General features: G+C 39.3%; 1 protein-coding gene across 8 annotated transcripts in view; it reads left to right on the top strand.

The window, feature by feature from the left end:
• phf21b (PHD finger protein 21B) overlaps positions 1-17,632 on the top strand; it is a 65,934-nt gene extending 48,302 nt beyond the window's left edge. For 4 of the 8 annotated variants that reach the window (XR_006369853.1, XR_006369856.1, XR_006369857.1 and 1 more), the window contains 2 exons: positions 2,839-2,883; positions 17,013-17,632. Coding sequence is in view for 2 of the 8 variants with exons in the window: in XM_044108956.1 (XP_043964891.1) it covers positions 2,839-2,883; positions 17,013-17,330 (363 nt within the window). In the remaining 6 variants the exon portion in view is untranslated. Of the gene's footprint in view, positions 1-2,838; positions 2,884-5,014; positions 5,154-5,229; positions 5,975-17,012 lie in introns of those variants that run through there. The other 4 variants (XR_006369854.1, XR_006369858.1, XR_006369855.1 and 1 more) reach the window with 2 other exon arrangements.
• Positions 17,633-24,278: the final 6,646 nt, after the last annotated feature.

Genomic DNA, 24,278 nt, shown 5'->3' with positions numbered 1-24,278 from the left:
CGCTGAAATCTTCCCGGTTTTTAAAACTAAATCTGCTTTTTATGCTTCCCAGCGTTTAGACTGCTGACAGGTTTCTCTCTCCATAATGATGTCTGATAATAACAGCATCCTCAGGTGTTTCTCCTCCATCAGAGATAACTCTGTCAGCAGGATCTCTGATCAGCCTCTCCAGCCTGTAATGGATTTTTTTTTCCCTGCTTGCTCCTTCGCGTTCAGCCGCAGAGACGGAAGACAATTTCATTTACCTGCAGCTAATGAAAAGCTAGTTTTCACTGTGATAGTGGGACGCCGCCTTCCTGCCTGCAGCTGAAATGAATGACTGGATCATCTGCAGAGGCCCGTAAACTGCGCCGTAAACTCAAACCGTTTTCCTGCCGTCTGTGGCTTCCTGACGTTTCAGAGGAAAAACAGGCAGGAGCAAAAAGAAAGAGGGAAATCTGGTGAAATCGTCCTGCTCTGAGCGGCTGAGACAGGATGAGTGGGCGCCTGGGCTTTAAAAGCTTTCCTGTTTTTAGTCATTCAGAAGCTTAAAAACAACCAGTGAGTGGTTTGTTTGTTTAGTTTAGTCAGGAAGGTGTATGAAGAGTTCAAGTTCAGAAGCATTAAGGTGAAACGAAGGAAAGGCCACAGAGTTTTCTTAAAGAAAAGCTGATTTGCTTCATTCATCCCTGAGTAGATTATTGGGTTTGTATCTTGGTGTTTAGAAACGTGTCTGAAAAGCTTTTGGTTTGCAAAACGGATTCGTTTCTTTCATTTCTTTGAGTTTGGCTGCAGGAGGAACATTATGGACCAGATGCTGCTGAAAAGACGTGAGCTGATTAAAAGAACTTTTTATGACGGTCAAATGTCCAGGATTAATGAAGAAACAGACTTCTGACCACCGACTTTCTCTCTCTCCTGTCTTTCTCATTGTTTCTCTCTTTTTCTCGTTCTTTTTGTTGTCTCTTCCTCTTTGTCTATTGCTTTTTCTCTCTTTCTATTTCTGCTCTCTTTTGGTCTCTCTCATTCTCTTTCTCTGTATTTTTCATTGTCTCAATCTTTCTCTTTTATTTCTCTCTCTCTGTCTATTGGTTCATCTGTTTCTTTTGTCTGTCTTTTGCTTTTTCTTTGTTTCTCTTGGTCTCTCATCTTCCCTGTCTCTATATCTCATCTGTCTCTCTTTCTCCTCTTCTCTCTTTTTCTTTGTCTCTTTCTCTCTATCTGGTTGGCTCTCATAGATAGATATAGGTCATCCTATTGATTCATTTTTGTGGCCATTTCATTTCTTCATTAGTAGAAAATGAAGCCAGGATACAGATCTGTAGCAAAGATTGAGTTTTGTAAAAATCTGTTTTATTCTTTTTATTTGGTATTTAGTTGATTTAAAAAAATATATTGAACCCATGAAGAAGAAAATCTCCTAAGAATTGATCCCAGCAGGAGTTAGTTTCATTATTGAAATAGTTCATCTCTTCTTTTTTTTAAAAAGCAGCATGTTTGGTATAATTTAGGCATTGTAAGACACCTAGTTTGTATTTTATTTGTGTGTGAAGCGGCTGTAGGGAAAACTTTCAGTTTGTTTGTTTTGAGAGAGCTTAAGCCTTTTTGCTGTAAATTCACCAGATGTTCAGTGGAAGAAAATCTGAAACTTTTCTTAATCCTGGGTTGTGATTGTCTTCATAATAACTCTGTTTTGGTGGAAATAATCAGATTTAATTGTGTTGATAATGATCCTTAGAGTTCTTGGTGTCTTCGTGGCGTAGCGACGGTACCTGAAGCTGAATGAGGTTCTAGTCATTGTCACTGTAACTTCCTCCTGCTGGAGCTGTGAATATGTGTGAGCCACACTTCTAATTGAGCGCCGACATGTGGGCACATGTTTGGTGGTCATGCTGCTGTCGCTCCGGGGACCGGCCTCCTTCCTCCGCCTGCAGCTCCTTACACCTCCTCCACCCATCAGACGGCCGCCTGTCGCTTCCTGTCTCTGACCTCCAACACCTCGGCCTGTGGCAGAAATGACTCCTCAGGCCGGCTTGTCTGGACTCGGCCTCTTCTTCGTCTCCTTAATGTAGATCGTTGATGGAAATGCTTTTTCTTAGTATGGTTCTTTCTTTTCTAATATTATTTTAGTTTTTACCAAATTTTCCTCCTTGTTGTGACTACATCAACCCTTTTTTAGGGATTACATTGGGAGGGATGTATGAATTTAACACTTTAACATGTCAGACCAATATAAACAACCTGTATTTACTTCCATCTTGTTGCCATTTGTTTCTAGAGGACTATGGGAAGTCTTAGGCTGCGTTCACAGTAGCCATGTTTAGTCTGCTTTAATCCAGCCCCAGTCTGTTTGGGTAGAAAGTCTGGTTTGTTTGGGGAGGTGCGATCACGTAATCAAACTCTGGTACGCCCTCAAACCTCGATTTCTGTTCAATTGCAGTGAACTCTGCAAACTCCCTGCTGCTTCCAGATTTCCCCCGTGTGAAAAGCAATGCATACAGAACGAATTTATCAGCCTGACTGTCATATCAGGAAAAAAATAAATAAAAAGGTAAAGTCTGGACCAAGTTTTTATTTTCTGATCAGATGTTCGGAGCTCACAGGGTGATGAAAAGGAAGAAGAGGAGGAGTTCCTGAGGAGGAAGGAGAAAATAAATCATTTTATTTCCTGATTACTCCAAACTCCTGCTCTGCCTCCCGTTTTCCTGAGATTCAGGAATGATTTATGGTCTTTGTTGACTTGTGTAGATTAATTCCGGTCGTTTGCAGCTGCAACAGCCAATAAAATCAGATTTTCTGGAGTAAATATTAACCTCTTAAAGTAATTCTGTTCCTGAAGGTGTTCCTCTTTCTTTACAGAACCAGACGTTGTGCAAAGGCCTCAATGAGCTTCAGAACGGCCAGGTAGGCAGCTGCTCTCGTCCTCTGATTAGCAGTGGTGGACTTAAAGGGGACATGTTATGTAAAATTCACATTTTGCATGTTTCTGTACTTCTATTTGGGTTTTAACTGCTCAAAATGTAAAAAAAATAAAATAACACCAAGTTTTTTATGGCAATAATTAAATTATTATATATATATATATATATATATATATATATATATATATATATATATATATATATATATATATATTTGGTATTTGCTTTTCAAAGGTGTGCAGTTGTTTAATTCTGCATCTGTTTGCAGTTATTTTCGCGTGTGATTGTGAACATTGAGTTTAAGGGCGTGGCCAGTAGCACCTTATTTGCATTTAAAGTGACAAGAGGCCAAAGTATGCTATCAGCTCATTTTGTATGAATGATTATGTGCAAAAAATGTAATGAACATGTTTTGAATAGGTCATAGACATGTCATAACCTGTTCCATGATGCATAATAGGTCACCTTTTAAGTCAAGTACAAATGAACAGAGAAATGCAGAAGAAAATGTCTTCTGCCACACATCCTTGTTTCCAAAAATAGCAAAGAATTATTGACTTAAAACAAGTTTTCATAAGTTGCTGAAAAGTTACTTGTAAGTTAGTTTTACTGACATATTTACTGGAAACTAGACCAAAAGTACTTGGTAAGATTTTGTGTTTTTGCAATGAACTGGATAAAAGACGGTTAATCGTGAGCCTTTTGAAGCGCTGTACTTTCAGCGAGCGGCTCTTTGACGGTCTGCAGCGACTCTCTCCTCAGGCTGCAGACCAGAAGAAGGGAGAAGTGAAAGGATTCATTATCCGTCAGTTTAATTTCAGCGCTGCGATTTATTACCGAGTGGAAGTCGATTCTGGCCTGGCGTTGTGGCTGCGCGGCGTTCTGCAGGAGAGACGAAACCTAATTAAAAGTCTGTGATGGGTGGATAATTGTTGCAGTGCAGCAGCGTGTGTAATTAAGGCTGGATCGGTTTTACTGGTTTAAGTTGTAAATATGCATTTTATCTCCACAGCTGCTTGAAGCAGAATTATTATATAGTTTCTGCTTACCACCATCAAGTTGTAGGAGCTGTTTATATCATTACTGCTGCTGTTAGCTTAAGGAGGTGATTAAAGCGCTCCTTTAGTCTAACAGGAAACAGGAAGTAGAACATCTCTGATGAAAGCAGCAGAGCAACAATTCGCCCAGGTTTGGGTTTCTCTGAGCCAAGATCCTTCAAAAAGCCGAAAGGAGGGAAGAGCACCTTCCTTTGTTTCCTCTCTGAGGTGTAATTAGAGCCAATCATGAAGATCAATTCCAGCATCATAATACAGCGGAGAGGAGCTGCTAAATGATCCAGCCGGTTCTTCTGTGTTTAAAGAGGCAGTACCATCTAAAATCAACTGATTGGAACTTTAATTATGTTGTAATGTTATTTCCCAACAAAAACAGACCTGGAATGTTGCTTTGATTATTTCATGCATGTTTGGGAAAATGCCTGAAAGGACCTAGCCCCGCCTTCAAGGATGAAGCTCCTCCCCCACTCAGCTCCTGCAGACTAGCCAGCAACAATTAGCAGACACCTAGTTTAACTGTGCATGTGCTGAGCTCATTAGCGCAGCTTCGTCTCTGGTTAAAAACATTGTTAAAGGGTTAATAAAGGAGCCATGTTGGGACGACATCCTGGAGGCGGAGTTACAGAAAGAGAACGAGTTTTTAAAGAGACAGAGTCCCAATTTTACAACGTTAAAATACAAAGTTCAATTTTATTTATATATCTATATATATATTTAGTATATTTTTAACAACTGAAGTTAACATAGTAAAATCTTGGCATGAAGTTTGTAAATGTCTTCAAATATCAAACTATTTGAATTTAGTTTTGTTATATTTCACATTCCAGTTGAGGCATTTTCAAGTTCAATAAACAACTTTTAAAAAGTCCCAACACCAAGAGTACAACAAATCTCAAAACTATAGCTTAGAAAATAAAATAAATGAATTTATTTCCCTAGATATAGGAAAAATGTATTTTTTTTTGTATGAGAACTACTCTGCTATTATCAACAGATAATTTTTGTTTATTAATTCACTTGTAATGATCTGATCTTAAAATCAAGTTGTGATCGCTGCAGGTGTTGTCACTTTGTCAGCCTGAAGTGTAAACAGTCTGACAGAAAGCAGAAGTAAAAGATGCGGCGCAGGAAAAGCGAGCTCAGATCCAGCTGAGATGATGGCCGCCGCCATCAGAGGGACGAATGGAGAGGAATGAATGTAAGAAAATAACCAGGAGACCCAAAATAATCTTCCTCCTCCTCCTCTAAGCTCCTGTTTTTTCCTTGGAGCACAGAGTGAAAGAAGCTAATCTAAGGCGCCCCGCTGCAGACGTGGAAAGTGTTCACTTCACATCCACTCGGCCAATATTTACCTGCTGGCTCAAACCAAACGACTGATCCTGGAAGCTGCCGCGTTCAGCGAGGCAAGAAGATAAAAAGAGACTGGCTGCAGAGAAACGGAGCTTCATACCTGCTAAACAAACACAGATACGCTTTCAGACAGATTCAAAAGGACCAAAACTGAGTCTGAGGACAAAAGTCAACCTTCAGATGCTCCTCTGTTCTTCCTTTTGGCTTCCTGAAGGTTTTTACTTTTGTCTGAATAACAGTCAGATAATTACAAACTTTATTTTTCTGAGGCTAGATTTAAAAACTTTCTCAAAAGTATAGTGTGTATTTTTTATACTCAACCCCTTTTACTTTGACACCATAAAATAAAATCCAGTAAAATAGTCTTTTAATCAATGAATATTTGAAAATTGTACCTTATAATTCCAGATGTCCTCTGAAGGCTTTATGGGTTTGTTATTCCTAGATCACAATGCAAGTTTTCCTCGTCTTACAATCTAAAGGACGCCTTGCTTATCGGGATTAAGACTGATGTGATTAATCTGATTAATCAGTTATTAAAATAACCATCAACTAATTTAGCAAACCTAATATAAAATAGAATTTTCCTCTGAAACAGGGGATTTCTACATCATTACTGCCTGGAATCACATGAGCCTGAAATGATAATTGTGATTAACCGAATATTGAAATAATCTTCAATTTATGACGATTATTGACAATAATCGTCATAAGTTGACAATCAAAAATGATTGTCAACACAACAATCATTTTTAATCTGAATACTCCATTTAACGATTAATTGATTAATAAATTAGTTGACAGTTATTTCAGTCGATTAATTGTGATGGATCGTTTCAGCCCTAGATAGAAACAGTTTCCAAATTGATCAGCAGAAGAAGCCTAATCTTCCTTTTTTGACTTAAATTGATAGAATAATTTTATTTCACCGTTATGAACTGTTTTCATAAAGAGGAAAAGCTGCGGATGCATCAGGAACACCATCTGTTGGGTTATTCTGGTAAAATCGTATCCTCTGTCATTCGATGCATTCGTGTTAACGGATCCTTCTGAGTGATTCAGACTAAAGAAATCATCGCCTCACCCTCCCCTCATGAAGGCCACCCAGCCCAGTGCATGTTGGGATGTTTCCTCTTCGCCCCAGGCTGAAGGAGGGGGGTTGTTGTCGGGCGGAGAGCGTCCCTTTGTTCGCTTCTCGTCCCTCTGGACGCCTGCAGGAAGTTCTCAGATGTCTGCAGAGACGCAGACGGACTTGCCTGCAGATGTTCACGTTTCTTCAACACAAACTGTGTTTTAAAACGATCCCAGAGATTCCTTTACGTCTGATTTAGTGCAAAAGTTTACCAGCAGGTACATGCTGTAAGCATCTGGTTCTGGGATCTTCTGAAAGCTAAATGTCTTTATGACTCCAGATGTTCCTGCTGGTGTTGAGATGAATCCAGATTCAGTCTGAACACATCCAGGATCCAGATTAGGATGTTAGTTTGAGGGTTTTTTGTTTCTGCTCTTTGTCTGCCTCCATTGTCTGCAGGAGTCCATCTGCTGGCCTCCTCTTCCTCCCCCTCCTCTTCCTCACTGTTCCTGGCCCCTCAGTCTGCCTCCCTGTCCTCCCTCCTTTCTTGGAGTTCAGGAACATCGTCAGAAAACTTTATAAATCTAAAATATTTATTTATTTTGACTGTTTAACACAAACACAGCAGATGGTAACAATTAGGACAGTGGTGCAAAATCTTAACTATTGACAGATCACATAATTCATAAAATAAAATTTATTTTTCCAAATTATTTTAATGAAATCTCTAAATTAACAAAGATCCAAAACATAAAAAAGGCTTGGGACTGTTGCCTTATTAAAAGAAAAACAGAAAATTAAAAACTTTTGGGTGCCGTCTGTTGTTTTCTACTTTGTTGACAAATATTTAGCATTCTTGACTTTTAGTCAGGGGCCAAAAAAAAAAAAAAGTAAAATTCTAGGGTCACAAATGGGCCCCGGGCCACACTTTGAACACCCGAGAATTATGATTGTTTTAAGGACGAGTTTGAACACAGACTGGGTTTAGATTTTTATGAAAAGGAGCTTAAAATAAATTAAGTGATTTAATTTCAGCTCCACTTTTTTTGTTTGTTTTTGTTTGATAGTAAAATTTAAATCTGCTTAGTCATTGACTTTGTGATCCATATGGCAATAAACACAAATTTAGCTTTTAAATTTTTTTTAAAGAACAAAAATGTTTGATTTTGACATTTTAGCTGTCAGAAGGAAAGATCTCCTGTAGCAGTCTGTATTGCAGCAGTTTTGAAGAAGAATCTGACTGAAAACACTGCTGCATTCTTTATCATCTTGTTCAGCTGCAGTAATGAAATTATCAGTTGAATAATCCATGGATTAATCAGTTTACTGGATACTACTTGTGAAATCCCGGAGTTTTTTAGGGCTCATCCAACATCATTTATTTAGATGAATGTAAAAACTAGATTCGGGTTGTCGCAGCTTTGTCCTGATGAAATGTCAGGATGTTTTAGTCTCTTGTTTTTATATTAACATTTCATCAGATTTAAATTTGTTCTACACCACAGTAAGAACAGCTACATTTAAGTTTTAACTGGCTTTCTGAGACTTTAATCTAATTTAAGGAAAACTTTCAGTAATAACTTAAATATTGACCTTTGGAGATTTTTAAGTTGTTGTTTTTTTTCTCCGGGTGTCTTCCAGAATCCAGCTTTTAGTTTTTCCTCCCTCCTGGCTCGTCTGTGTGGAAGATAAAACATTCAATCCCTGGCGTTTGCTCATCAGATGTCCTTAATCCCGGCTAATCCCGGATGTTAAACGGTTGTTTTCTCTGTGTCAGAGAGTGGGGCTCTGAAGCTTCCCAGTTGGTCTCCCTTACATCCCCTCTGGTCGGTTCAAATTTTACATTTCCTAAAATAAGATAAACCCCAAATTATTTTCCTAGACAGACGCTTAAATAAATAACTCAAGAACTAAAATAAACACATCAAGTTAAAATATGAAGTTAAATATCCTATCATGCTTTTACAATTCCAGTCAAAATCTTTCTATTTATTGAAAGGTGAAATGAATAAATGATTTTATTGTTTGTGTTAAAAGTCAATGCTAGGAAAAATAAATTGTTTCATAAAACACATCATCCATCCAATCTAAATTCAGAAAGTGAAGATCTTAACGGTGGAGAAAAGCGTTAAAACTGTTTGAGAGCAATGGCTTAGAGAACTAACAAACCAGCATCCTATGGAGGGATTTAAAAGCTCTCTGTGGTGAACCCAGTCTGCCTGTATCTACACACACTTCAGTGAAAACTGTATTCCAAAAAAAAAAAAGCTGGCAGCTTTTAGATGGGTGTTTAAATTAATCCTCCAGTTCTGACCTGCATTTTTACACTGTTGCACATAGAAATGTTTTCTGTGTCTTTCTCACTCTGTTATAAAAATTATTTACTTTATATTAGTGAACCATTCACTGATTATGCCTGGAAAATCTCAATTTTCTCCACATAAATTGGCATAAGTTTACCCTATTTTCTTATCTGATTAACTTTATGCTCACAAACATCATCTGAGGTTGCCTCAGGATGTAAACAGTCTGGCCCTTTACTTCCTGCACAGAGGATCTTTGGGGAAAGTAAGATACCTTACTCCGTTGTGTTTTCTAACAGGAAATTATCAGGCTGAGGCAGCGCCCCGATGCGCCTACCGTGGTTCAGCAGCCGAGGTTCCTCCTGACTCAGATAATGCTCCAGACTCTCTTACATTTTTAAGAGATCTGTGGCTAAAAAACCAACATTTTTTTAGAAAAACACTGAAAAGGTTTTATGCTTTCAGTATGAATAAGCTTTTTATTCTGACATATATATACAGTTTTAAATATATTATGTTCAGTTAGGAAGAATTAAAACTATTTTTGTCCCATTTGTCAGTTAAAAAACGTGGAAAATGCTCAGTTTAACTTTAACCTATTTGAGCTCTAATTGAGCCAGTAATTCCATGTAATGCGTGGATGAAGCTCCTGTTTTTTATTTTTCTTTATCGTCTGCGGTTAATGAAAGCAGAGTGGAGATTCACCTCTGCTTAGCGTTTCATTTCACATGTAGTTTGACCTTTTCTGCACCTTGCGGCGGCCGCCGGTCGATATTCTGAGCTTTGGCTCAAGGTTTGAACTGTTGGCTTCACATATAAATGTTTTCGTGACAGCGATGACCTCCAGCCACATCCTGCTGCTGCAGCAGGTTCTGATCGGGCTGTTTGGTCCACGCTGAGGAAACTCCAGACTGAAACAGTGAAAAGATAATTATAAAATATGTTATGAATAAATAATAAAAAACTTAAATAAAATACAAAAAAATAAACTGAATATATAATAGTATAATGTGCAATAGTTGTAATAATAGTAGTAATAATAGTTATATGAATAATAAAAAAATGAAAAATAAATGCTAAAAACTGACTAATTTAAACCACGTGTCAAAAATTTATTAAATTAAAAACAAAAAAAACAATTTTATAGTATTATCTGCTCAATAATATTTTTAAAAATTATTAAATCTTTAAGGAACCAAAACATAGAAAAGGCTTTAGATTGTTGCCATGATAAAAGAAAAACAGAGAATTACTAAATCAGTTGATTTCTGGTTTGTTGGACAAATTTTTACTGTTCTTAATTTGTAGTTGGTGCCCATCAAAAATTATTTCAAGGGCCAAAAAATGTCCCACGGGCCACATTTTGAGCACCCCTGCTATTGACAATATATAAATATACACAGTGTGTAAACTTTATTATTGATTTAAAACTGTAAATAGTTAAAAATAAAGTAGCAAAGTAATAATTAATAGTGTGTTATGTAATTAGATTCTTAAACATGTTGGTCGACATATTATAAGAAATGTTTATAATTAGTAAAACAAGTTAAATTCACATTTCCAGTAATAATAAAAGTAAAGTTACAGAATAAAACCATAAAAAGAAACTAGAAATAATGAAATAATATTTTTCTTGAGCAATGTGGCAGAATTCAAACCACTTCCTAAAACTTCTACTGGACAGGAAATCAAAACGTCCCTTCAGTATAAAAGCCTCCTGTTGACAGAATGAAGACCCCACTCTGAGCTTTTAATTTGGTAACAGGTTCAGGTGAGATGCTTGAGTGAAATTGAGCTGCAGTTTGTCTTGCCTCAGTGCGGTTGTTGTGGTCAGGACCCCCGCCGCTCCCCTGATGCCTCTACAGTAAAATAAAATCAGTGTTCAGGCCGACTCGAGCGGAGCGGCCATGCTGTTTCACTAATAATGAAACCTCGAGGACTGAGCTTGAGCTTCGATCATTTAGGCTTTTATTGAGAGGAAAAGCAGACGGTGGCGAATCATTTTCGATTAAATCCCCGCACGTCAGCACGAAGCTAAAAACAACCCATAAGCTTTTATGACAGATTTGATTACAAAAAAAAATAGATTTAGACAAAAAAAACAGAGCCAGAAAGTAGCGGACAGAAAAGGAAAATCTGTTACTTTAAAAACAAATGTAAACACAACCTGTTGATAAACTGAAACTAAACCCAAGAGCATGACTTGATTTTATTTTATAGTGATTGATCTAGGCCTATTACAATAAAAAAATTTTTGGATGATAAATTGTCCCAGAAGCTAATGCATTAAATGATCATATTTTCAGTTAATATAATGGAAATAATGCAAGAACACATTTTCAAAGATCAATAAATTTTCAGTTCTAATGAAGATTTAACTGGAAGACATTTTAAAATATTTAAAAAACAAAATGAATTATGAAGTCTCTGTAAACAAAACTGCCCTTTTAAAAAAGTTGAATATGAAGACTTTTATCATCCAGTTTTTGGTGGAAAGAGAAAAATTCTAAATTATTCACTTGTTTAATTTATTATACAATTAATTGATTGATTTAATAGGCGGCAGGCCTATTAAAATTCAAAAATACTTTTTTGATCCCAAAGAGAAATTTAAACTTGTTGCAGCTCAACAACATTTGAGTATAGGTGGGCCCTGGATGGAAAATCTGCTCTGGGCCCCTAAAAGGTTTGGGCCGGCCCTGACCTAATTGGAAGAAAAAAAAAAAAAAGGAGAAAAATGACATTTTTGCATAAACTTTGCTTCCTTTATGACGTCTCTGTATTAAAAGCAGGATTTATCTAAATAATAATCTTAAAGACAAGGTAGATTAAAAAAAAAAAAAAGATTCTTTGATGTAGTAATAATGTTTTATTGATCGGTTGATCGGGTTATTGGTGTCCTCATATTTCCTTCCCTCGATCACATTCCGATGAACTCCGAGTAAAAAAAGCCGCTGCAGGCGCGTTTGATTTGCATTTAAATGGATTTATTGTCGGGCGGAGACTGACCACATGATGTGGGAAATGAATGGAGCGCCGGCCGCTTCCTCGTGTTTGTCTCCCGGCTGCATAATGAACATTTTAATGTGATTGTTATCTGCTGGCAGGCGGGAGAACCGGAGCAGTTAGACTAACAATCAGAACTGCTTATTATGGAGGCCGAAACGCTGAGGTATTGATTCAGTTCCTGAACAGAATCAAACGGAGGCGACAGTGAAAGGAGTTTTAATCGTCTCTGCAGGAAAGCTGCTGTGAAGGCTGTCAGATTACAGGAAGTTACAAACAAGAAACAGGAAGAGAGCGACGACGGACCGCAGGTTCATTGGTCTCTCCTTATGTCCTTCCTTCAGTGTCCTTTCCTTCTTTCCTTTCTTGCTAGTTTGTTTTCTTTGCTTCTTTTTTCCTTCTCCTTCCTTCCTTCCTTATTGTTCATGTTGGCATCCTTGAAGATGCCCAGAGGGATTTGAATGAGCGTCGATACCAGAGACTCCATGATGACCTTGTTGTTGACCTCTATAACATGATATTTCCAACCCAAGTTTCAGAACTGGAGAATCTTCTTGGAAGAAATTCCTTCAAGTTATCAGAAGTCAAGTTTCCTTCATTTAAAACTCTGAAAACTGAAGAAGAAAAGCGGACCAAAATGGCTGCCAACCAAGTTCTGCTGGGGAAAACTTTCTCTGTTACACTTGAACTTGAAACATTTAAATTTTAAATTTAAATGTAATCTGAAAGAAAAACCAATGAGAAACATAAACAAACTTTTATCTTCAGTAAACTGAAATCAGCAGCTAACAGGTGATTCAGAGCATGAGGCCGTTCCTCCTGCTGTCTCTGTAAAATATTCATGAGTTCATCACCGATCCGATCAGAGGTGCGTCGTTCTTCTGCCGTCTCTTCGTGAAGTCCCACAGTGAGCCGATCCTCCACATCCCGATCCCTTTCCAGCTTCTTGTCTGTTCCTCCTTTAACAAAATTCCAATAACAAACCAAATATTTGAGTTTAATTTGGGCTGCAACTAGAGATGGTGATGTTTCTGTGTTCAGCGATTTGATTTAGACATAATTTTAGATCCAGAACTCTGCAAAAACAAAATCTTTCCAAATATTTTTGGTCTAGTTATAGTACAAATATCTTAATACCCTTGAAATAAGACAAAATAAATCAAAAGTAACTTCAAAGATACTTTAAGTATTTTTGCAGTTACAAGACATAGGAGTTTGTTTTATGTCAATAATTCCTTAATATTGATGAATAAGTTCTTGTTCCATTGGAAGATTATTTCAATAAAACATGGGAAAAGTATCTTGTTATAACTGAAATAATCTGCCAGTGAAACTAAGTTTTTTTTGTCACTACTAAGAAATTATTGACTTAAAACAAGCTCCTATTTCTTGCTGAAAAGTTTTGGACGTTAATTTTGTCTTATTTCAGAAGTACTAAGGCAAAAACGTACAACTTCAACGCATTTTGATATCAATTTTTGAGTCTTTTGAATCGATTCAGAATTCCCACAACTAGGAATACATAGTTCCTACAACTTTGAACCGCCATCTTGGTAGGCATTGATGAACCACGGCTTCCAAACCAACAAAAGGAAAGTAGAGAACCCAAAAATTGTAATCAAGTAATAGTTATAATTTACTTGTATTTTTTATAAGTTAGATAGAAACAAGGCAAGAGATAGTTCTAAGATTGTGGCTTTTTTATTGTTGTCATAGCAACTGCCTACCAAGATGGCTTTCAGCTACGTTTCTTGAAGTGAGACGTTACGTATTGCGATTTCCTGTAGAATCTGTTTTCTCTGCATTTCTAGCTGCAACAAACTGTTATTTTAGCTACCAATTATTCTATCAATTATTTTGATGATTGATCAGATAAAATTCTGCTACATTCTGCTGCCATTTCATTCAACCTCTTATACTTTTTATACAATATTTAAAAATATGTTTAAAGAACCAAGTAATTAAAATCATTTTTTGAATAAAAAAACATTTTATTTCCTAAAATGTGGTAATATAGCATTAATTTACTGAATTTGAACCAGGTGAAGTTAAAACTGCCACTTGAAGAGATTTGGGTAAAACATATTGACAGATAAAGGTGAAAAATGCAAAATAAAGATATTTTTTGTACAATTTTAGCTTATTTACTGCTCTAAGCTAATCATTTTTTTCAGCAAATAGCCTTTGTTTTAGTCTGTGCACTCCAGTTAATTATTGATGGATTTCTAAATTAGTTGAAGATTATTTCAGTAATAGATTAATCACAATTAATTGTTTCAGCGCAAGACAAAAAGTAAATTTTTAAGAATGAAAACCATCAAACCTTCGGAGCTGAAACACCAAACTCCTGCAGCTCATGGCGGGAGTTTATCTGCTTCCAGCTTCACGGCTCTGAAACTTATTTCCAAACATTTCTGCAGTCCGGTCCTGTGGATTTGACGTTGTTTTGTCCCTCTGGGAATAAGAAAAGCAGCCGCCCATTTCCTCAGCCCCTTCCAGGACTGAAGCAGCTCGCTGGTAAATGGAGTGTAAACAAAGAGAGCGTTTGGCAGCCGCACTGATGGAAATCTGAACAGCTACTAATGCGTTTTCCAGCGGCCTCCTTATCTCAAAGGCTCCTATCAAAACAGCGAACATAATGAGCCAGGATAATCCAGCCGGCTGCCTGTAAACAACCCAGAATGACCTTAACTATGGACTCAGAGAGCCGAACACATTCTCAATTAAATTTCTCCAGTCGAGAGGCTCAAAATGTTCTGTTTTCCTGCTGAATGAGCAACTTTACAGCAGAAACCCCCTAAAACCAGGAGAGGAAAAACTGCTGACTCATGGTAACATATCTAGATTTTAGAAGTTCTTCATCTTTGCTCAGATTTTTTCTCAGATTAAACGTGTTAAATTAATGATTTTATAGTATTATATACTATAAAATAATGTGGAGCTGTGAGGGAGGTTCTGGTCTGCAGGGTCCAGAACTTCACAAAGGGTATCACAGCTGGAGTAGAGAACCATCAGCTGATCTGAGGTCACTTCCTGTTCAGGATGGAAACATACACATCTCCCCCAGTTCTCCCGGTGGTCAGGTCCCAGTGGGTTCTGCGTCGGCTGGTTTCCCAGTGAACCTCTGAAGGAGGAAAACCAGAATTAATCCTGATCCATGAACCAGATCAACCCGGACCTTTAAGGAGAGGAGCGTCCTGCGTCTGTCTTTTCTTCCTTCGTTTGTCTTTCCTAGTGTTCCTTTCTTTCTTTCTTTCTTTCCGTATCTGTCGTCCTCAGGAGAAGACGAGTCAGGACTCTATCTAGACTTAAAGTTAATTTATATTTACAAAATATTTACTCTTTTTTTTTTTTTTTTCTTCTTTTTTTGTCTGGAATGAAAAACTTAAAGTGTAGGGTTTTTTTGTTGTTTGTTTGGTGAGAAAAGCGAACTCGGATCCAGTTTCTGCTTCGATCTGGATGAGACAGCAACAGAAACCGGAGCAACAACGGTAGAAAAGCTGCTGCTGATGTGCAGCTTTGATGTTCTGCATCATCAGCTCTCAGGCCGCGGCGAGGCGGCCAGCAGAAAAACCCGTTTCCTCCACCGTCATTAGATGAAAGGTGAGCAGTGAGCGTACCCTAATGAAAGCTGCTGCATCCTCGCTTAACTCTGCAGAAAGGTGGAGAAAAAAGCTCGTTAGCGGCTCTTATGGCCGCGCTAATGCATTCTGTCAGGTAGATCCTCGATCCGGATGGATCCACGGATCTGTCGGCTGCAGCGGTTCTACAGCCAGGCAGAACCACAACAATAAATAAAACCCAAACAGTCAAAAAATCTAAAATGAATCCAACGTGTTTTATTCTTAAACACTGTTTTCAATTACAAACTTTTATAAAATCAAATTGAATGTCCAGTCGGTTCATTATTTTGGCCATTATTTTTGTATTGTTTTTTTTTGTCATCAACAGTTTACTTTAACTTTTCCACACACACTTATTGTTGTCATGCTGATGATGAACTTATCCGTCGATGGCCTTTGACTAGTCCATGTGGGAATCTGTAATACTGTAGGAAGTGATGGGGACAGGCTTCCAGCTCATTTTTGGTTTTCCTGGTTCATACACTGCAAAAACACAACATCTTACCAAAATTTCATGGTCTAGTTTCTAGTACAAATATCTTAGAAAACTTAAAATAAAACAAAACTAACTTACAAGTAACTTTTCAGAAAGAAATAGCAACTTGTTTTAAGTCCATATTTTCTGAAATAATCTGCCGGTGGGACAAGATATTTTTCCTACATTATCAGTTAAAATGTTCCACCAGCAGATTATTTTGCTAACACTAGAACTTTTAATAAATATTAAGGAATCCTTGCAAGTTAGTTTTATTTCAAGTGTACTAAAACACCTGGACACACTAGACTAACACTACTTTTGTTTATTTGCAGGGTGTCATTTCTTAGCAGTTTATTTTCATCTGACTGCAATCAGATGAATAACTTCAACCTCCATACAGTTTTTTTTTTTAAATTATTGATGCTCTTGTTGCTTAGAAATTAAATAAAATGAATAAAACTGTATGGTTGCAAAAATTACAAACGTCCTCAGTTGAAAGGTTTTGTAACTTTATTGTTATAAAAAAACAATTTCTTATTGTTTTTTGAGGTTCAAAGATGAACAGGATGTGGATTGGTTGAATTAAAAATAATTAAAATTCCTCCCAGCATTAGATAAACTGCAGTCATTTCGACATTCGTTGCTGTTTCCTCTTATTTTAAGGCTTCCTGTTTAATTAAAAGTTTATTTTTAGTGCAAGCCGTTGTTAAAAGCTCCATGAATCCGATCCTAGGTGTGTCTGAACAGCTCTGAGCGTTTGAATGCATCTTTTTGTGTACCTGCTGACCCCCGTCCCTCCGGGAGGGGCCCGGGTCTCCAGCCTGCAGAGGCTTTAAATGAGTGACCTTTCAGACAATAGGAGGGGCCCCGACTCTGAATGGTGAGTGGCGGGCCAGCGGGTCCTGAAGCAGGCGGCTGTTCGGGCCGCCTGCGGATTCCATTGATTCCCTGAAACAAAAGCTTCCCAGGAAGCTGCTGGTGGACCCAACAGGTTCTGGACGGTTCTGGTTTGTTGTTATTTATTTGCTGGAAGATGAAAATATATTTAAAACTCTCAGGGTGTTTCTGGAAGCTCGACTCTTTTTGTTGCCCTCCTGAACAGAAATATGAAATATTTAGAGCGGATGAAGAGGAGTGGGGAAACCTTTTTAGAAGAAGCTGAGGAAGGTGGAGGGAGGGTTGTCATGGCGACAAAGTATCAACTCACCTGCCTGTCTCCCCACAGAAGCTGGCCGTCCGAAGCTGTCCCGTGGGGACCACCAAGCCGCTGTCGCTCATCAAGCCCCCCAGCCAGGGCATCTCGATCTCCGTGGTGCCGGCCAAGGCCCCCGTTTCCATGGTGACCGCGCACATTAACGGCCAGAAGGCGGCGGGGCCGGAGCCGCTACAGGCGTCCCCAAGAAACCTCCAGGCGGCCGGTGCCGGAGTCGTTCCGTTCAGCGGCGGCAGGAGAGCCGGGGAGCTGCTGGCTCCCTCCCAGGTAACCCTCACCTGTAGAGTGGGTGGGGACAGGTTCTCCTTTTGGGTCGGGCGGACTATTTAATGTTAAATATCAATATTTAATATATAAGAATAGAAGAGTTAAAAGTCTGGTGGGACTCTTTTGTCAGGCAAAAGGTTGAGACATCTTCATTGAGGCTACCACTAACTAGCTGCAAATATCAGCTAACTAGCTTCAATGCATTCTGTGACTCAAGCGGTTGAGTCTACTGCTAGCTAGTGGCTAGTATGACCTTTCTGCGTCTATCATGGGTAAGTGTAAATTTATCACCAGTTTGTAGGCTGTGAGATGGAAAAATTACAGTAATATCACGTCTGCTAGTCATGTTATATGAAATGTTTATGAACTCTCACCAAAAGAACTATTTGGGTTTCATGTAGAAGGTTGGAATTTGTTTCTCCAGCTGCATCAGAACCAGACTGTCTCTCCCCTTGTTGTTAATTCTTTATCTTGGGTATAAAACTCATGTGTTGTCTCTGCCTGACAGAGCTTTTCATCCAGACCTGCTTCATTATTGATTGTCTATCAGCTCTCTGTATTGTGCACAATTTAAGAATAAACCTGATTGAGTGATTTTACCTGAACAGTGCTTGGAAATAGTATTTTTTTTTCTTTTTGTTTGTTTTTTTTTGCTAGTCGACGTTCATCGTGTGCAAATAACGTTTGGCATGTGCAACTACTTAAAATAAGCGATTTTCTATTTCTGTCATAATACTGGGCTTAATTTTGAGTTGGTGAAAACTGTATAAAAACGGATCAGTAAATATTGCTAGAGATCCAAATTTCTCTTATTGTTTTCCAGTGGGCCTGGACTGCAGCCTTGTTTTTCCTGTTTGTTGGGATTCAGGCTGCAGCCTCTCTGGCTTTATATTCTGCTCCATAAACTGGGATCAGAGCTCCATGGCTGTAATTTTCCAGCCGTTGGAGAGAAGAGGGCCCAACCTCCGGGCCCTCAGGCTCAGTCTTTACCCCTCTTCTGCCCTTCCTTTCACTTCACCATGTCCATAAAGGAAAATGAGGTGATTATCTTAGTCATTTTCACTGTCAAAATGAACGATTGTGGTTCAGAGTTGAGGTTTTTGGAGGGAAACCCCCTCAATCATCAGACATCATCACAGACTCTTAGTTTCCTATTTGAACTCTAAAATGAGGTGTTCAAAGTGAGGCCCGGGGGCCGTATGTGGCCTTGAACCGATTTCGTGTTGCACCCAACCACAGTTCAAGAATTAAATTAGGACAAAATGCAACCGAAAGCAGCACAAAGTGAGCTTTTCCGAGCTTTCTGTTTTCCTTCTGTTGTCATGGTAACTAGGACCACATCTACTCATTGACTTGTACTCTAAGGTACACCTTGGAGCACCCAAATCTGCTTTTAATTACTGTACAAAGACTTGGCTCAATAGATATGAAGACTAACCTACATTCTGTTTTTAATGCTGAGAATAAATAAAATATTTGGAGTTTTGGATCTATGATTCTGTTCTTAGAAAAGAAAATCTGACAATTTTACTTGTTTAATTGGAATAGTTAATGGTTGAGTGGGTTAAAAAAAAATCACGGTATTTTGGTGATTTTAGTTTTTTAAAATAATTTTCTTTTTTGGCCCAGATGACAAAACAATCATGTTTTGTAGTTTCAAATGACGTTATTTTTTAGGAATATGTTGTTTCCTGATCAGGTCATAATAAAAACCGGTGACGTATTCAGTCAGAGTGAGCGCTCTCACTCGAGACGAAGCTTTTCTCTGAAGGCTCGTCCAATCACAGGCTGTTTTGGCTGCTAATTCAGAGATCAATAGTAATGAATCAGTGAGTTGGTTTTAGTTCTGCCTCCAAACTGCAGCAAATCAAAGCAGAAGATCTGAATCCAATCGCTGATGGAGGTCAGGTGAATATGTGCTATTAAAGGGCCGGTACCTGAGCTGCAGATAATTAATGCTTTCCTGATGTTGCACACTTTAATGATTAGACAGTGTGTTTTTCGCAGGTTCTTTATTTTCTTTACACTGTTAACACAGACAAGAGCGACAGTGAGCGCCTCCGCTGACCAGCCGTTACTGCACTAAATTTGCCGTTGGCTCGCTGAGTCAATAAATATTTACAATATAGGTCAAAATGCTCATTCAAAACTTACACATAAACATTTAGTTACTTTACTCTAGCACACTTCCCCTCAACAAGACAATTTATGTAAATAGCAGCGCTAATTGATATTTACCTGTTAACACAGACAAGAGCGACAGTGAGCGCCTCCGCTGACCAGCCGTTACTGCACTAAATTGCCGTTGGCTCGCTGAGTCAGGAGTGCTCACCGTGCTCCATGTGCCAACTGGTGGCGAACTGCTGTAACTGCATCCCAGCTCAAGCAGGGGAAGTGCAGCCCAAAGGCACGGTCAAAAGAAGTCTTTAAATAAAGTAAAGTAAAAAAGGGAGGGGGGTGTAATACTTCTAATGTCCATTCTGTCACACTCTCCCCTCCAAAATGTAATGTCGTCCCGACATTCGGGTACCCTAGCGTTACAGCAAATAAATCAGCAAACATGTTTTAATGCTTTACAATTATGCAGAGTACTTCTAGGAAGGAGTCAGAATGAATGTTCAAAGAGATGCTATGCTGTGTCCAGTCCGACAATATGACATATATCTCCTATTAACGCCACATTGCTGCAGTCGGCGTCATTGTGCACGATGACAATCCACCACTTGATCCGCCAGTAGCGTAAATATCTGCAATCTCTTCTGAGAGTAAGGTACTTTAACTTAAAAGTAAACTCTACCTTTAAAAACATGCTGAAATTGATACCATGGGTACTCATCTATCATTCTACCTAAGATACATCAAAAAGTAGTTAATCATGCAAATCATTCTAACTTATTCACATTAGAGAAAAGGCTGTCCCAAATTATGGTAATTGAATCGTAACATAGGTTTTCTTGTTGAAAAGGATACCTTCCCACCCTGTGGGGTGATATGTCAGTCTCTTCTTGGTCACTGGCAGCTGACTGGTGAGACTCATCTCCACTGTTCATGTTCTCTGGATGAAAGTCGTCTTCTAGTGTTGCATCCATGTCCTCACCAAGAGTTGGTTGCTGCCCTGGTCCACCACCATCAGCTATGCAGTCCCTTTGCATGTCCTCGTTGATTGGGTGGAACTCTGGTGCCTCCGCTCTCAGCTGACTCTCGATGAGATGATCTGACTCCATTTTGTGATGCTGTAGAGGTGGATGAATGATGGCTTCCCAGTCGTCTTCATCATCAGAGCTGTCTGCATGTCTCTGCTTCTCTTTCTCTTTCGGGTCTTTTAGGTTGAGTGGTTACTTTTGGTTCTGTCGTTGAAAGGAAATCGCATGGAAGCAGCAGATTTCTGTGGATGGTCCTGATTCGCCCTTTTCCACTTTCTGGGTGAATTTCATAGACAGGACTGTCCTGATGTTTCCTTTCTTTAACAAGGTACACTTTATCTTCCCAGAATGCTCTCAATTTTCCTGGTCCTCCCTTCTCATTCAGATTCTAACAAGCACTGCACAACCTGGATACAACTCCCTCCATGCAGTTTCCTATCATAGTGAGCCTTCCTCTCATCGCTTACTGGCTGTCCTGGATGCCAACTGATAGGCTTCACTCATCCTTGTCCTCCATTTTTCTGCATAATCCCGGTGGGAAGAGCTTTGGTTCTTTTCACTGAGACCAAACATAAGATCAATGGGGAGCCGGGCTGACGACCAAATAAGAGGAAATGCAGGAGCATAGCCAGTAGCTTCGCTGCGTGTGCAATTGTATGCATGAACCACTTTTGGTAGAGAAGATTTCCAATCTTTTTTTTCAATTTCTGGCAGACTCCTCAGCATGGCAAGTAGTGTCCTGTTGAACCTTTCAACCTGACCATTACCCTGCGGATGGTATGGCGTTGTTCTTGACCCCTTGACTCCACTGTACTTTTCGAGTGATGCAAATAGTTTGTTTTCAAACTCTTTACCCTGGTCATGATGCAGCTTTGTGGGAAAACCAAACTTCAAAATAAAATCCCCAAATATTTTCTCTGCAGCTGTTTTGGCAGCTTTGTTTTTGCAAGGATAAGCCTGGGCAAACCGTGTGAAATGATCCATCACTACAAGGATGTATTCATACCCACCACTGCATTTCTCCAGATGTAAGAAATCAATGGAGACTAACTCAAATGGGTATGTAGTGATGATGTTGGTAAGAGGGGCTCGAGCTGGTTTATTGGGCCGCTTTCGTTTCAAACAACTGCATACACGGGTGACATAGTGTTCAACATCACCTTGCATGTTAGGCCAATAGAAACGATCTCTGATGAGATGCAACACCCTCTCAACTCCAAGATGACCCATCTCCTCATGAAGCTCCTTAAAACAAGTGCATGATATTTCTGTGGTAGAAGGAGTTGTGAGCGACTGGCTGTCTTGCGGTGGAGTAGTCCATCTTCATCCATATATAATCTGTGTTTTTGTCTCATCAGAGCAACAGCCAACCTGTTGCCCTTGTGCCAGCCATGCTTTGTTTTTTTCTGTGCAGTAACACATCTCAATACTTCACTAATCACTGGATCATCTTGTTGAGCTTGTCTAAGAGCTGCTCTACTGATGTCCTTTACTGATGTGTTAGCTGCATCACATTCCTCTGTGACCAGACTGTTGATGGTTGCTGGGCATAGCCATGGCTCAGAGTCTTGAAACTGAAGAGCAACTGCTTGAATAACACTGTTCATCACCTCTGGGTGTACTACCTGTGTGCAGGTTTGCATGTACTCCTCCATGCTGAGTGACATTCGGGAGAGACCATCTGCATCTCCATTTACTTTACCTGGGCGATACTTTATTGAGAACTGGAAATCAGCCAGTTCAGCAACCCATCGATGAGTGGTTGCATTCAGTTTAGCTGTGGAAAGCACATATGTAAGAGGGTTATTGTCAGTGTAAACTGTAAATGGTGGTGCATAATAGAGATAATCTCTAAACCTCTCACAGATGGCCCACTTCAGAGCCAGGAACTCCAGTTTTCCTGAATGAAGGTGATAGTTTTTTTCTGGGGGTGTTAGCGTTCTGGATCCATATGCTATGACTGCTAGAGTTCCCTGTTGTCTCTGGTAAAGTACAGCACCAAGCCCTTCTTGTGAAGCATCACAATGTAGAATGAACGGTTGTTCAAAGTCCGGATAACCCAATACTGGTGGCTTCACTAGAAAATCTAATAACTGGCCAAGCACTTCTTGATGTTTTGCTGACCATATAATTGGGTGTGATGATGGTAATTGTCCACTGTTCTGATTTTGTTTCCCTACTTCTCGCTTTTTGTGTTTTCCTTTTCCCTTTTCTCAGGGCTTAAGGAGAGAAGATCATATAGAGGCTTAGCTATGCCGGAGAAGTTTGGGATGTAACTGCGATAGTAGGAGACAAATCCCAATAATTTTCTCAGTTCTCCCACTGTGGAGGGTTTTCTCTCTCTCAAAGCCTGTACAGGAGCAATATCTGCAGGATCCACTGTATATCCATCTTTTGTGACCAACTTTCCAAGAAATCTCACTTGGTTCTTAAAGATGTCACATTTCCTTGGTGTCAGCTTGACTCCTGCTTCCTGATAACGCTGCAATACACTTCTAAGATGATTCAAGTGGTCTTCAAATGTTTTAGAGTGCACCAAATTATCATCCAGGTAAGGCAAACACACCTCATCACGTAGTCCAGTCAGGCACTCCTCCATGGACCTCTGAAACTCTGCTGGTGCTGATGATAATCCAAATGGTATTCTCACCCATTCATACAGACCCCACGGTGTGATAAATGCAGTGAGCGGGCGACTTGATTCTTCCAGAAAGCCCTGGTGATAGGCTTTTCCCTGATCAAGGACAGAAAACCAAGAACTTCCAATCAGGCTATTTAGCATGTCCTGTATGCGGGGAATGGGATGACGATCTGGCAGAGACTTCTTATTCAACTCTCTGTAATCACAGCACAGTCTGAGGCTACCATCCCTTTTACGGACACAGACTATTGGGCTAGAATAATTTGACCTAGACTTTGTGATCCATCCTCTATTTAACAAATCTTCAAGATATTCTTTTACCTCATTGTGCAGTGGTTTTGGAACAGATATATATGTTCTTGTCACTGGTGTGGGATCTTGCAGTCGGATTTTGAGCTGCAGTGAGGGGATGGTTCCAACATCATAATCATCATGAGAGAAGGCTTTACACTCATCTCGGAGTAGTTGTTTCACCAACTGCTGTTGTGCTGGGGAAAGGTGGCTGATGGGAACTGGTGGATCCCAAAGATCTTCACTTTCAGCCCTATTTTGGTTCTCCTTTTTTTCTCCTTTGCTCTCTGATCCTGTTGAAGTTCCCTTTTCACAATTGAAATTTGGTGTCTCTATTTCATTTATTTTTGTTGATTCTGTTGGTGCCACATACATTGCTTTTACTGCTTGGATTTGACCTACTTTGCTTTTGGAGGGTAAAATAATGTCATGAGCAGTATCATTGTTCACTGGGATTCTGAAGCAGGACCAGGAACTCTGATGTAGGCACACTATTCCTTCTTTAACCCTTAGTCCTTCTGGTAGCTGCGACTGTGACAGAGGTTCAAACAGGACTCCTTGACTGACCTGCAAGTGGACCAGCTCAGGTACTGCACTTCACCATCTTCGCCTGGCCAGCTGGGATGATGAAGTTTTCTCTCGATGCTTTAACAGTACTTATGCCCTGTTCCTCCTTCATATTTCTCATGACTTTTAGAAATACCTCTGCCTTCTTACTTTCAATGGAAAATGCTGTACTAACAGCTTCTGTGATGATGGTGGGAGGATCTAGACCCCCTATTAATAGGTACTCAATCACATTGTAACCAATGATTGGTTCTTCTCCCACTGCATCCTCTTCAGCAACTAGAACTGGCACCCAGAGCTCTAGTTGTGTTTGACTCACTGATGGTAATTTAAATTTGACCTCAACCCAGCCAATAAAAGGGATTGGTG

This window comes from Gambusia affinis, linkage group LG23 (assembly GCF_019740435.1).
Source record: "Gambusia affinis linkage group LG23, SWU_Gaff_1.0, whole genome shotgun sequence".
Taxonomy (NCBI): domain Eukaryota; kingdom Metazoa; phylum Chordata; class Actinopteri; order Cyprinodontiformes; family Poeciliidae; genus Gambusia; species Gambusia affinis.
Note: the sequence above shows the minus strand (reverse complement) of the source record. Positions and strands in the feature narration are given on the sequence as shown.